Raw genomic sequence first — 13,624 nt, 5'->3', positions numbered from 1 at the left:
AAAGCACTATACAGAAATCCTTTTTCCATGGGCGTGATGTATTTTATTTCCCAGAGGGAGGTGTGTGGGTTGCAATCACATCTGTCAACCTTCCTTTGGGGAGGCTGGGAAATGCTTTTACCACTATTGCTTTTTGTAAGAAAGAACACAGTCAGCTGAAAGCTTTAATTTACTTCTCTCATTTCAGGAAAGATAGCACTTCTGCCTAGAAGTATCAGTGAAATAACACATACCAGCTTTGCTCTTAGTGAAAATGTTTATACAAAATACTTCTAAAAACATGTGCTCTGCTACTTTAAAACAATATAAAGAGTTGTGTTATAATGATGAAATAGATTTTCTCAGCCCTTATGACTTTCTGTGTTATAACATGGTCAATAATGTGTTAGAATTAGGTGGTATTAAGATGTGACTGCCACAAAGCACAAACTCTTACTTTATTGAGCATGATATTTGAACAGCATATTATGACTGCAGAATTATTACTAAATTTAAATGTAAACAGAAAGGTTTTATACAGGAACATTGAAGAATTAAAGCTTTAGAGGAAAACACCATGTGAAAGAGAACATGGAGGCTTTGCAGCCGTAAATGAATTTTGCTGTGACTTGACTTGTAATTAAGTTTCTCTGTTAATAGGTTGCTGTCCATCCTTTACATACTGGCATTTTGGCATTTAGAGTTGTCTTAGGGTACAGAAGAACTGATCAGGAAGCTGTCTGGTAATTCCTACCAGCAAACTGAGAAATTGAACAGAGAAAAGCTCTATGCTTCTTAGGGATACCAGGTAGAGATACTCCAAAGTCCTCTATAGGAAGATGGAGTAGTGCTTGGTGAACCTCTTGCCTCTGCTCCCTTCAGGAAGCGCCTTTATCCAGTTGGTGGTTGGGGGCAGCGGTCTTTTAGGTGTTGGTTGTGTGGGCCCTCTGTAGAGGCCCAAAGGCAGGCTGGGAGCCAGTTTGTGTGGCTTGGGAAACTCACACAGTGGTCTGGTTTCAGTCAGATTTCAGCAGAGTGTTTGTGCATCAGCATCCCCAAAGCCAATTTAGAAACAAAGGCCCATTGTGATTGAGGTGGAAGCAGTGTTGTTCTTGGTAGAAGATGATGTTCATAAAGACCAGTCAAAGGGGCTGACATATGGAATTACCTGTGCCGCCTTCTTTAGATTAACACTGGTCCTGTGTGTGAGATGGGATATCCACATTAGTGGAATAGGGCTCTCTCCTTGCTTCTGGCTCCACTTTGAAGATGACTCTGATTTACAAACACATGCAGTGTTTATGTATTGTGGGACTGTGTTACGCTGTCTGAGGCACAGGACTGGACTTGATGCCCCAACAGCATTTTAGGAGGCTTGTGAAGGCTGCAATAGCTTACACAGCCAGTGTCTTTACTGGCTTCTTCTAACCAATTTCTTCATCTGTGATATCTGGAAGTCTAGTAAAGATCGTCTAGTTATTCTACACATATAATCCAATTACAAAATCTGTGAAACCCGGGTCTGCTGATAAATCTGAGGACATTGTATTTCAGCCAATTAACTGTGGAAATCAAACTTGTAAAGTATGTTGAGTGTAGACGTGTAGTAACCCTCCACGACTCACTTGAAGCTTGCCCTGCAGCGATAGCATGGGTTTTTGTATGCCCATGGTAGCGCAGCTTAACATCAGATATTCCTGAGTCAGCCAAAGGGTAAGGAATAAGCAGTCTCCTGACAAGCATGAAGAGGAAGCTCAAAAATGCAACCTCCCATGGGGTCACTGCCTTACACTGTGAGAAGGGCCTCCCTTGGAGGTTGCCTGGTGCAGAGGAGCCAGGCATTTCAGAGCTTCCAGGTGAAGTTCCTTATGCATGCTGGTATAACCTTTTACTCACCATTGCTATAAAAACCCTTTTCCCTCATGCTTTATGTCTCTACCATAAGTAGCAGCAAGAGCAGCTAGATGGGCACTGTGCTTTCCAGCTATGGCAGCCCCCCAGGGGAGAACACGGCTTCCAGAGCTCGCCCCCACAGCTGAGGAGCTACCAGCAGGAGACTTCACCACGGCCCCCTCTCTGAGGCGAACCCACGCAGGATCTCCTCCTAGACATCAAGAGTGAGATGTGTAACATGAGGGGGCACACCAGAGTCCCACAGAGCAGGAGTACAGCTGCTCCTGGAACAACACTTTGAGTGCATTACAGCTCGTCCCTCCTCACTCGCCTACTCGTTCAGCAAGGGCTGCCAAGTCACTTAGGGTAACACTTAGTGCTTAAGCATCAAAGAAGCACACAACAGATTGCAAACATCTACCACTTTTGCTAATCAACTTTCAGTTTTAAAAAAGAAAAAAAAAAACATTTCAAGGCTTTTACCTTCCCAGGCCCTCAGTTTTGAGATTTGCAAGCACTAGGTATATCACCTGTGAAACACAGATAATGTTTTATTGCACACAATTATAAGGCTTATGGTGTGTCATTAAAGAAAGGTCACTACAATTAATCTGTGGTAAAGACAGAATAATAGTACTCAGCAGTATAGAATCAGAATAATTGCAGATAAGAAACTGAGGAGACTCTTTCTGTTTTACACAAATGCAGGTATCTTGAAAAGTTGCAAACTTTATGAATTAAATCTTTTTTGGGGGGGGGTCTATAAGGAACGTGTATAATAAGTGACAATCATAGATGACTATTAAGTTTTACAGACTGCATGTCTTTAAAGTGCCAAGCAGAGTTAAGAGCAGGTTTTGCCAGCCATGAAGCATAACACCACCTCTGTGTCACTGTCACAGTCTGCTTTAGACTGCAGGGTGGACAGCACAGTGCTTGGAGAGGCCATGGCTGCAAATGCCTGCCTGAGCACTTCTCTGGTATTTGTGACAGCTGATGAAAGGTTTAAGCACCAGCAGGAGATTTTGCTGTTTTTCAGGGTTTCCAGCTGCTTGAAAAGTGCGACCAGATGCAGTCTTTTGGTGCAGTCTTACAAGCTCTTACTCAGCTGAGGATCCATCTTCTCTGGTTCCCCATACTGATAGCTAGCCCAGTGCCAAACCACGCTGAGTGCCTACATTTGATGGGTTTTGATGGGGCAGTAGCCACAGTGAGTCTGCCTGCTCCATGTGGCAAGGCGGTGCTGCAGTTCACAGCCACTCAACAGCTGCAGCCAACACCGTCATGTAAACATGGGGGAGCAAGCTTCACGTGATGCTAAGGCCTTTAGCCCAGTAATTGGAAATGAATGTCACCTTTCAGTGCAGTGCTGCAGATACAGACGTTATCCTGAAAATATTTTCTTTTTTTTTCTTTTTTTTTTTTTTTTTTTTTTTTAATAGTCAGAAGCAAACAATGAGAGAATATGCGTGTGTGTCCATTTGGAAGACAATTCTGACCAGTCTCTGTAAAATAACAAGTTGGATTTAATCATTAGGAATTTCATTTTAATGTCCCTACAACAACAAAAAAATCATTAAAATGACCTCTCATCCTTACAGTCTATAATTCTTATATTTTAATGGCACTTTGTTTCAATAATTGCTTTCATGCAGAAAATATTACAACACAAATAATACCCTAAACAATACTCTTATTATTGTCTAGGCAGCTCAATGAAAGCTTCAAGAACTCATTAAAATACACTTTTCATGCAATTTGCATTACAATAATGCAGATTAAGTCCCTGAAAAAGTAGACATGATAAAGAAGTCAAATGTATTTCAAGAAATTTGCCCAAACTGTTTACCCATTGTTATATGTTAATCACCACCTAATGTTTCATAATCAGAGCTTTAAATCGTGAACAGATTATTTTCTTTTCCTGCAGAAAAGCAATAAGAATTAGAGTGCACTTTTGAATTTGTGTTAGTATCATTACAATGAAAAACACAGGAGATATTATGACCATTTTTGCAATCTCTAAGACTTTTCTAAGTAGTATCCTTGCTTTCACAGATGGGAAAAGTAGTTTGCCACAGTGGGCAAACTACTGTGTCCTTCAGCTGAAGTGTGTCTGTTATTTGGGAACAGTTGTAGTTCTATCACTTCAGTATCTCTTCATGCTGTTGACTGGGTTAAGAGCTGCTTGACTGAGCTGAGAAGAGGATCATCTTCTCTCTATTCCTCTCTCTCTCTCAAATGCAAAAATCCAGATGTGCTTATGTACTCTGTCTTACCTCTTTTTGTTCTGCTGGGGGGGGGCTAGAACACTTGCTGGAAACAGTCTTAAGGACATTCATTGTAGAAAAGGTTTCTCCGTGTTAGAGTACAAATACAATATAGGTGCTGCATGTAATACAGTATTTCAAAACCAGAATCTATTTTCAAAAGTTGGATGTAGGACAGTTGCCAAAAATATTTCAAAATAAGATTTAAAATGTTTATTTTTCAATGAGGGTGTAGAAATCTGGTGTTCTACTGATATGAGCCAATTCATGTTTTATTTTCTAGATAATGTCATGTCCCATTGTGTTGGTATGTTTTGAGTCTTGTTACTTCATATTTAATGGTATTCTTTTAAATGCACATACAGAAGAATAGGAGGCTTTTACTTCATTTAAATTTAAATACTGTTAACTATATTTGTTCGGGTTTTCTAAACATTTTTTAGAAAGTTTTTTTTCTGAAAGTAACACTCTTTTTACTGTATTCTTTTCAGGGGAAGGGAGGGAGCTATTAACTCCTTTGGGTATTGAATTAAGTACTTTTCATCATTGCTTCTGATATTTGAAACATTTAAAGCATCTGGATCCTTTTTAAGGCTCTTCAGGGTTTGAGGACAGCTATACTAAAAGGAACCCACTGGTTAAAGCAAGCTTGTCACTAACTCTGCTTCTACTCTCACAGTGTTGCAGGTGGGGAGCTCTTCGACTTCTTAGCTGAGAAAGAATCTCTCACGGAGGAGGAAGCCACAGAATTTCTCAAACAGATACTTAATGGTGTTCAGTATCTCCACTCTCTGCAAATTGCCCACTTTGATCTTAAGGTGTGTGGAACAGATAAAAACTTAAACTGTAATCAACATCCATTGAAGTCCTTTGTAATTCTAGCCACAAATCAGTCATCATGATCTTGGCCACAGTTTTGTTTTGCTAGCTTATGTAGACAGGGGGAAGCTCAGCCATTGGAAAGAAGTTACTGAACTGTAAATAGTTCCCGTCTGGGAAATGTTTCTTCAGGGGAAATGGCACCTTCTGACAAAATTAAACCATTCTGAGAAAACAAACCTGAAATAAAAATGAGGACTATGATTTTTATTTTTTTTTTTCAATGTGAATGGGATCTGGGTGAAATATTCTGACCTAGATGCCTTTTTCAACTGTGGGGTTTTTTTAAGTGCTTAATTGAAACTGCACTGAGTTAAGTACAAGGATTTTTGTGGAGCAGGCAGCAGATTTCCACTGACGTCTTTTTCCTTTTTTGGGGCTTTTTTGTTCATTTTCAGAGAAGTTATTAATTGCATCCTTTTGATAATAAAAGCAGAGCTTTTTGTATCTAAATTCAGCAGCTGCTTTTAAATGTTTCAATTTCAGCACATTTTCCCCCAGAAGATGTTATTTTTCAAAGGTAGACAGCTAAACATTCCAGAAGTCTCCTGAAGTGTGCAGCTATGTCTGTAAGAGAAAAAGGAGGCATGATTATTTCATTACAGTTGAAATGTAGTTCTGAAAGGGGGATGAGGTAGGGAAGGGAATGGATTTCAGTGTAAGCATACCTTTTCCAGTTTCATCCTCATCACCTCAGTAATATATTTGGTCTTTGTATGACAGTCAGCAAGAGAAAAAATTTGTAAAGCTAGAAAGAATGGTATTTCTTAGAGTATGAAATGTGAATTTTTGCCAATCTGTTTGTAATTGAACAAGTCATCCTTGGATACCAAAAATTTGTGCATTAAAGTAGGCAGTAATGTGTAGACCAAAAAAAGTATGGAACAGAAATGCAGAAATTACTTTTGCACGTATCAGGTCCTGTGATTGGGAAAAGAAGGTAAAAGAAGGGTGACGATGAAGAGCTGTACTTTATGACTCCAGAAGCTCCTAACACTCTGAACAGGATAGATGTAGCTACAGAACCTCTTCAGAGTACACCAGCTTATGGGCATAACAGGACATGGTGACTGAGTAGCTGGTTCTGTATGCTCATTAGAGTGCTGCAGTGTAGAGACAGCCCCCTTTGCTGATAATCCTGGCATTTCATCTTCTTTGTTCTGGATTTGCAGATCTTTGGTGTAAAGTAATGTGAAGTCCATATTTCAAAATTAGCTAGAAAAGACAGGAGAACCTGCTCTTTTGCCTTCCTTTTAAGTATGTTGAACCTTAAAATCTGGGAGCTGGACCACTCCAGAAGTTTCCCTGGAAGATCCAAAGGCAACAAGATACACGTCCCTGATTGCTTATGTGGTGTGAAAGAAACCTCTCTCAGGGACTAATGTAAACCAGACCCAGTAACTAGTTTATAGGGTTTTGTTTCCTGCAAGCTCCCAGCCGTGCTGGAATGGCTGTAGCACAGGGTCTGTGATTTTTGCTGGGGGACAGTGTGTTTCACTTAAGGTCAGTCCACATGAAAACTGCAACTGTGGTATCTACAAGAAGTAAAATCTTGGCCTTGTGGAAATCATAGCGCTTCAACATCAACATGGAGTCCTAATTTACTGTAGTTATGTTAAGCATATGTTTCATCATAATAGGAAAAGTCAGGATTTTTCTGCCTAAAATACAATTCAAGTGTCTAACAGAGGTAAAAAAGAATGTTCAATGGTGAAGAACACTTGTCCACAGTTTGTACCTATATGTAATTTCTCTTTCTCTCCCCCCTTCCTCCTTCTCAAAGCCTGAAAACATAATGCTGTTGGACAGGAATGTACCAAAGCCTCGAATCAAGATTATTGACTTTGGTTTAGCACACAAAATTGACTTTGGAAATGAATTCAAAAATATCTTCGGAACGCCAGAGTTTGTTGGTGAGAAAACTGTTGTTTCTTCAAACTATTCTTTTTCAGTCTGTGAAACAGTATTTATGGCTTATCTTGGTTTGGCTGATTTACAGAGTATGAAATTTGTGTGTAATTTGTGACATTTTGAAATTTAAATAAGCAATTTGTAGCATTTGATTTCAAATTAGACTTGCATTAAGGTGTTTTAATCTATCAGCATCTTAGCTTATTATCTCTGACATACATGGACTCAGAGTGAGACTTATACCTGTTCTTTGACTAGGTACTTACCTTGCTGCTTTTTCCTTTAGCTCCTGAAATAGTAAATTATGAGCCTCTTGGTCTTGAAGCAGATATGTGGTAAGTTATTGGATCTTACTTGAAATAAATCTCTCATGATTATGCTTATGTTCTAACCTTTTTTTTTTCTCCTCTCTCTCTTTCCATCTATTTTTCTCTCCTCTCCCTCATCCTTTTTTTGTTTGTTTTTCCTTCAACCCAGGAGCATTGGTGTAATAACTTATATTCTGTAAGTACCAAAATCTATGGGTGTTTCTTGCAAATGCTGTTGTTTTTTAATTCTTATTCTATCCTCTGGGGTGTTGGTGGTGTCTGTACAAATCAAACCATTCTGATTGCACATCATGATTCAAGTTGTATGATCTTAAAAGCAGTAGAATAATTATGGAAAGAATTGCTGTCAATCAGCATTGAGCTAGGATGGGAAACTGTCTTCAAATCTGTAGGTGACTTTCCTGCAGCTATATCTTAATAGTAGTCTTTGAAATTACAGCAAAGTTTTTTGCCCTGCTACATCACATCTTCCTGAAAGTAGATCTGCAGCCTTAAAATGGAAAAGAAAAATGTTCTCTTTCTACTGTTGTTTGATCTCAGAGGGCCAAAGCAGCAGTGTTACAGTATGTACTGAGAGGAATGTTCTGTCTCTCCTGCAGTCTAAGTGGTGCATCTCCATTTCTTGGAGAAACCAAACAGGAAACACTGGCAAATGTGTCTGCCGTGAATTATGAATTTGAAGAAGAATTCTTCAGTAATACCAGTGCCCTAGCTAAAGACTTTATACGAAGACTTCTAGTCAAAGACCCAAAGTGAGTTGTTATTCTTCTGCATGGCACTTACATCTCTAGTATTTAAAATTACATGATATTAGGAGATGATAGTTTAATAAACATAAACCAGTATGTATTTTATTAATATCTGAAACTGTTGCATCTTTTATTCTCTTAAAGGAAGAGAATGACTATTCAAGACAGTTTGCTGCATCCTTGGATCAAGGTTAGCATGTCATTCATTCTCTGTTGTCTTGTTTTTAATCATTCTTCATTTCATGCTTTTCGAGTTCCTTAACATGGAATATTTTCATAATTGTTTAATGTAACTTACTTTATTGGAAAGCTGCTTGTATGAAAGCTAACACATACAGAATATGGGCTTCATTAATATATGCTCTATGTGAATTAGCAGTAGGGAAGTAGCCCCTTGTGGGAATTAAAGTCATGGTCAGACAGAGAAGCTAATCTTCACAGAGCATTGCACTGACAAACATACAGTCTCTGAATCCAGTCCAATTCACACTAATTTTTCTTCTTCTAATGCCCTTATTTAGACTGGTAAAAAACTAGTAATTTCTCTTCTGTCCTTCCCCTTACATGGAAGAGAGCAGTTGATGTGGTGGTCCACTTGCTTCTTCAGTGTTTCAGTGTTTGGTTTGGATTGAGCTGTTGTGAAGCTGCCAGGGTGAGAGGGAGGAAATGGCACCCATCATACTTCTTAATGTGTGTAGTGCTACCTGGCAGTTTATTGTTTTAATTCCTATCACATTCTAATTTGATATGATATATATATATCTCCATAAAAATGACTTCAAGGATGGGACCATAAAATGCAAAATTTTGTGTACTCCACTAGTCATTGGTGCTTAGTATCAGCCCATGAAAATTTGAAAGGATGAGGGCTTTGAGCTTGCTGCACTGGTAGATGGGGTGTGATTTTGTTTGAGGAGGGAGTAATTTTTCAGCAGTGTCCAGGTGATTACACTGAGACTATAACAAAGATTGACTGCATTTAAAATCAGTCAGGAGATCTTCCCAGAAGACAGGATTTATCTTGGAAATCAAATGCCTCTATCAGAGAGGGAGGTGAAGGACAAGGCTGAATGTTCTGATGTTTGAAGGGGTTTTTGTTTAAAATGAAAAAGCACATTTTAGTATTGCATTCTTAGGTCTTTCCCTTACAGCATTTTCTTAAGAAATTCCATCTGTATGCCAGACTAGACTCTGAATATTAAAAATATGTGCTTACAATTACTTCATTATTACAGTATGATTGGAGTACTATTATAATGTAAATGGAAGTCATCACTGAGGGACAGAGACATGCAGAAATTATGGAATTTTTTGGAACATCTTTATTTTCCCTTTGCTCACAGCCAAAAGACACTCAGCAAGCACTCAGTAGAAAAGCTTCTGCAGTGAATATGGAGAAATTCAAGAAGTTTGCAGCACGACGAAAATGGAAAGTAAGTCTTTCAATGACACATCAAATGCTGGTGACATACAAATGCAGTAGAATTGACTGTTCCAGGGAAAGGTCAGCACATTTAAGAGTGGAAAGGAAGGAAGAAGAAACATGTTCTTCTGACACTGGGAATAAACTAAGTGCTTGAGTATGCTAGTATGGGAGAAGACCTTTTTGTCAGTGAGGTCCAATGCTTGAGTGTGAATTGTTTGCTTTGTGCTTCTGCTGGATTATAATAAAAAAAGGTTTCAAATTCAATATAAAAAGCAGATGGGGTATTGAAGTCAAACTTCAGTTTGTTTTGCTAAGTCCTTTAAAATCACTGCGATAGCATCCTATCAAAATTTCCTAATTTTTTTACATGTAGCTTTTTTCTTGTTATTTTTGTAAAGCAATCAGTGCGCTTAATATCCTTGTGCCAAAGATTATCAAGATCTTTCTTGTCCAGAAGTAGCATGAGTGTCGCTAGAAGTGATGATACTCTGGTAAGTGTGTTCTTATATATTTAGAAAGCTTTATCACATGTGAACTTTGCCAGTTTCTAGCTCACAGAAATATTAGTCTCTTGAAAATTTGCATAATTAACTAATATCATAAGTAAGAAGAAATAGATTTTAGGTTACGAAGGTCAACTTTCCATAGTTTGATCTTCTGCATCTTGAAACCTTGACATTTAACTTACGGTGTTGAAACCTTGACATTTAACTTACCTGGTGTCAAAAATTCATTTCTTGGTCTTGAAACTTGATTCATGAGTATTTTTTTTCACCATAACAATTATATGGTGAAAAAGTGTCATCCATAACAATTATCTGGTGAAAAAGTGTAATCTGAATTTTACTCATTATTTACATCATCATTTTGTGGACTAAAATAATTTTTTTTTTTTTTACCAAATATTCAAAACCATTGAGGCTGTTTTAAATCCAATGAATGCTAGACAGCAGTGTCACAACGAGCAGTTATTTAAGGAGGAAACTTTAGAGTTGGCCAGTATTCACTTTGTGGTATTAGATATGACTACAGTTGCAGTTAGGAGCAATTGCTATATGTTTTGTAATTACAAATACTTGTATATCCAAAAGCATTCTTCTTAGCTTACAAGTTTTAATACACAGTTCACAAATTCCCTGTGATCAGCAAGGAATATGTGTTAATATGTTTAGACCTGGGGAATATAATATTTTCTGTGCATTAATAGGATCAACTTCAAAAATTCTGCAAAGCCCTTTTTTGCATACGGTCTTCCCCGTGTCCCTCCTGTGCGACTGCATGCTCATGTTTCCACTTTTTCTCCTCTTATCTTTTGGCTTCTGTGCTCTTTGTTCTCCTCTTGCTCTCCTTTCCCTACCCAACACCCCCCCATTCAGCTATCTGTATGCCTTTTAACACTGGATCAGCTTTTCACACCTGTGTTCCAGCAGAAAGGATTATAGCCCAATGTCAGTGTCCTAAAAAATCTGAAACCTCGGGAGAGAGGGAGGTAAGAGCAATCCAAATAATGGGCTCTGTGAATTTCAGCTCTTTGAAATTCTAGTGCACAGAACAAAAACAAAGTTACACCTGCAGAGGTATCTAGGCTTATTACTTAGGTTCTAGATTTTTAACTGATCCATTTGAATAGATGACAGCTTGGACCAAAGCACCTCTCTTGCTGATGGCACAAAACCTGATACTTCAGCTGGTATTCATGCACCACTTGGGTTTTTTAATCGTCACATGTATGCATGGAATAATTTCATTTTGTGCGAGTATTGCTTCTGTTGAAATCTATCATCTACGTTTCCTATGAGGAAAAAAAATGCACATAATTAAAGAAACCTGTGTGGAGTCTCAGCGATTAACAGGCTTGCGTGTGATGAAGAGGGAAGTATACCAGAAAACATGTCAGGGGATTTGGTGTGGGTTTTCAGATAACATGCATACATGCTAGCCATATGCTTCATGAAAGATTACAACTTGTAGCTGAAGCGTTCTTTTACAAAGAAATTTCAAAAAAAATTTTTTTTTTTTATGTCTTTGCATCTGTTACATACAGATTTTTTTCCTAAAGCTAACAATTTTTTTTCTTTCACATTTAATTGCAAGGATGAGGAAGATTCTTTTGTGATGAAAGCTATTATTCATGCCATCAATGATGACAATGTTCCTGGATTACAGCACCTTCTGGGATCTCTGACAAATTACGATGTCAATCAACCCAACAAGGTAGTGTGGGTCTGCTTTGAGGTGTGAGGTGTGGGGGGGACTAGCTAACACCCTGTTGAATAGAGCAGTGTGGTTGTAAAATAGAAATGTAACACCTGAAATTAAAAGGCAAGGGAATGGGAAAAAGTTTTGCCTTTTTTCTAGGAGAAATTTTCACATGTTTTATGTTCAGCCTTCTTGAGATTCATTAAAATGGAGCCCAAATGACCCCAAATTTTTTTGCCTAGGCATTTCAAAAGTGTAACTCAAATCTATGGTCAGGAACTGACCATAGATTTGTGGTGTATCAAATATCTGCCTTCACTCTTGGTGGCAGTTGCTGTTTCTTGTGGTCAATGAAGATGGCAGAATACTTAAGAATAACCAGACTGCTAAAACTGACTTTGCAAAGCAGTGTTAGAAACAGAAGTTGCAAACTGCAGAAGTGGGATATGTGAACATGTTAGATGGTGGTGTTCACTTTCAGTAATGAAATTGCTTGTCCACTACAGTATTTCAATGCATCAGCAACATCTAGGAAAGTGAAATGGGACTGTCCGTTAAAACAAAAAATACAGTGATTTCTTAAATGGCTCAAGACAAGGTCATGCTTTTTTGCATGGTTATAGTGACCTGCAATACAAAGTACTTTCAGAAATGTGAAGAGCAGTATAGAAGTAAAATGTTCTTTGACTGTGATAGATATTGAACCATTTAAGAAATCACTGGGTTTTTTTGTTTTATATGTGGTCCCATTTCACTTTCCTAGATGTTGCCTATGGCTTGTGTCTGAGGTGGTGTGGTGGCTGCAAAGAAATTGCAAGGGGGAATGTTCTTGCCAAACAAGGCTAATAGTAAGAGCTTAACATTGATATTCCTAATTTTAAAAGCATAAATGTACTGTGTGATATATCATTAATTCATCTCAAAAATATGGAGAATTGTTGTGCAATAATTTTTTTTTAAAAAGGAATAAATTCTTTCCATGCACTATTTCCTACAGATTTAATTTGAAGGTGGAAATCTGAAATGCTATTCAATGCATGCCTTCTATTCCACTGTTTCCTTAATCCTTCAACAATTAACTATATAATTCTTGCTTGTATTTCATTGTTAGCATGGAACACCTCCACTACTGATTGCTGCTGGCTGTGGAAACATTCAGATGCTCCAGCTGCTGTTAAAGCGTGGATCTCGTATTGATGTTCAAGATAAGGTTGGGGTTCTGCTTTTCAACTGCTCTTTATAAGTTTTTTAGTACAGTTAGCAGGAGACAAGCAGTTCAGAACAAGTGGTATTGGAAATTAAAAACTCTGAGCTGTAGATCCTGTTTTCTGCCTTCCAAAGCAAAAAACATAAGACCAAGTTTTTAACAATGTCATTTGTTACTAATACATATCCTCTGATTTTCATCACTTTATTAGCTGAAATAATTTGAATTATACTAATCTTACAATGTAGTTCATGCTTACAAAACCACCTCAATTAGTTCAAATTAGTGATTTCCCTAAAACACAACGGTGAGCTTTATTTAATATAGATAGATAATTTAATATTTTAGCCGTGGGGAATATAGCAATTAAAATTCATATTCGATGGAGGATACAATAAGCTTTTTTCCCCAGTGTGCTGTAACAATTCATTTAAAGCAAGCTTGAAGAACTGTCTGCCTCTCCATTTGATAGATGGTAAAGCAAGCAGAAGAAAGGTTTTTATCTCATGACTGTTCTTTAGAAAGTACTCCCTAACAAGGGAGAAGAGGATTATCCTTGCAAACAGTTAGTAATCCTGTTAATCATCCTTGCATAGAGAGGTTTTTGTTGTCACTGTTGGTATGTAGTGTTGTTGAATCAATTTGAAATTTTTTTAAAAGTGAATGTGTTCATATAAGCTTGAATAGCTTTTCAGTGTGTCTGTGTACATCTAAGTGCACATGTACCTCAGCTGAAAACCTAGAATTAGGATTTTAACTTGATCAATAACATCTGAAATGAA

The 13,624-nt window shown here is 37.8% G+C and overlaps 1 protein-coding gene across 1 annotated transcript in view; it reads left to right on the top strand.

Annotated features, from left to right (window-relative positions):
* DAPK1 (death associated protein kinase 1) overlaps positions 1–13,624 on the top strand; it is an 83,835-nt gene that overhangs the window by 45,296 nt on the left and 24,915 nt on the right. Inside the window, exons 4-13 of the mRNA XM_059492518.1 lie at positions 4,822–4,960; positions 6,805–6,934; positions 7,219–7,267; positions 7,410–7,436; positions 7,861–8,013; positions 8,155–8,200; positions 9,354–9,443; positions 9,835–9,927; positions 11,531–11,650; positions 12,747–12,845. Coding sequence (XP_059348501.1) covers positions 4,822–4,960; positions 6,805–6,934; positions 7,219–7,267; positions 7,410–7,436; positions 7,861–8,013; positions 8,155–8,200; positions 9,354–9,443; positions 9,835–9,927; positions 11,531–11,650; positions 12,747–12,845 — 946 coding nt within the window. The remainder of the gene's footprint in view (positions 1–4,821; positions 4,961–6,804; positions 6,935–7,218; positions 7,268–7,409; positions 7,437–7,860; positions 8,014–8,154; positions 8,201–9,353; positions 9,444–9,834; positions 9,928–11,530; positions 11,651–12,746; positions 12,846–13,624) is intronic.

This window comes from Ammospiza nelsoni, chromosome Z (genome assembly GCF_027579445.1).
Source record: "Ammospiza nelsoni isolate bAmmNel1 chromosome Z, bAmmNel1.pri, whole genome shotgun sequence".
Lineage (NCBI taxonomy): Eukaryota > Metazoa > Chordata > Aves > Passeriformes > Passerellidae > Ammospiza > Ammospiza nelsoni.
Note: the sequence above shows the minus strand (reverse complement) of the source record. Positions and strands in the feature narration are given on the sequence as shown.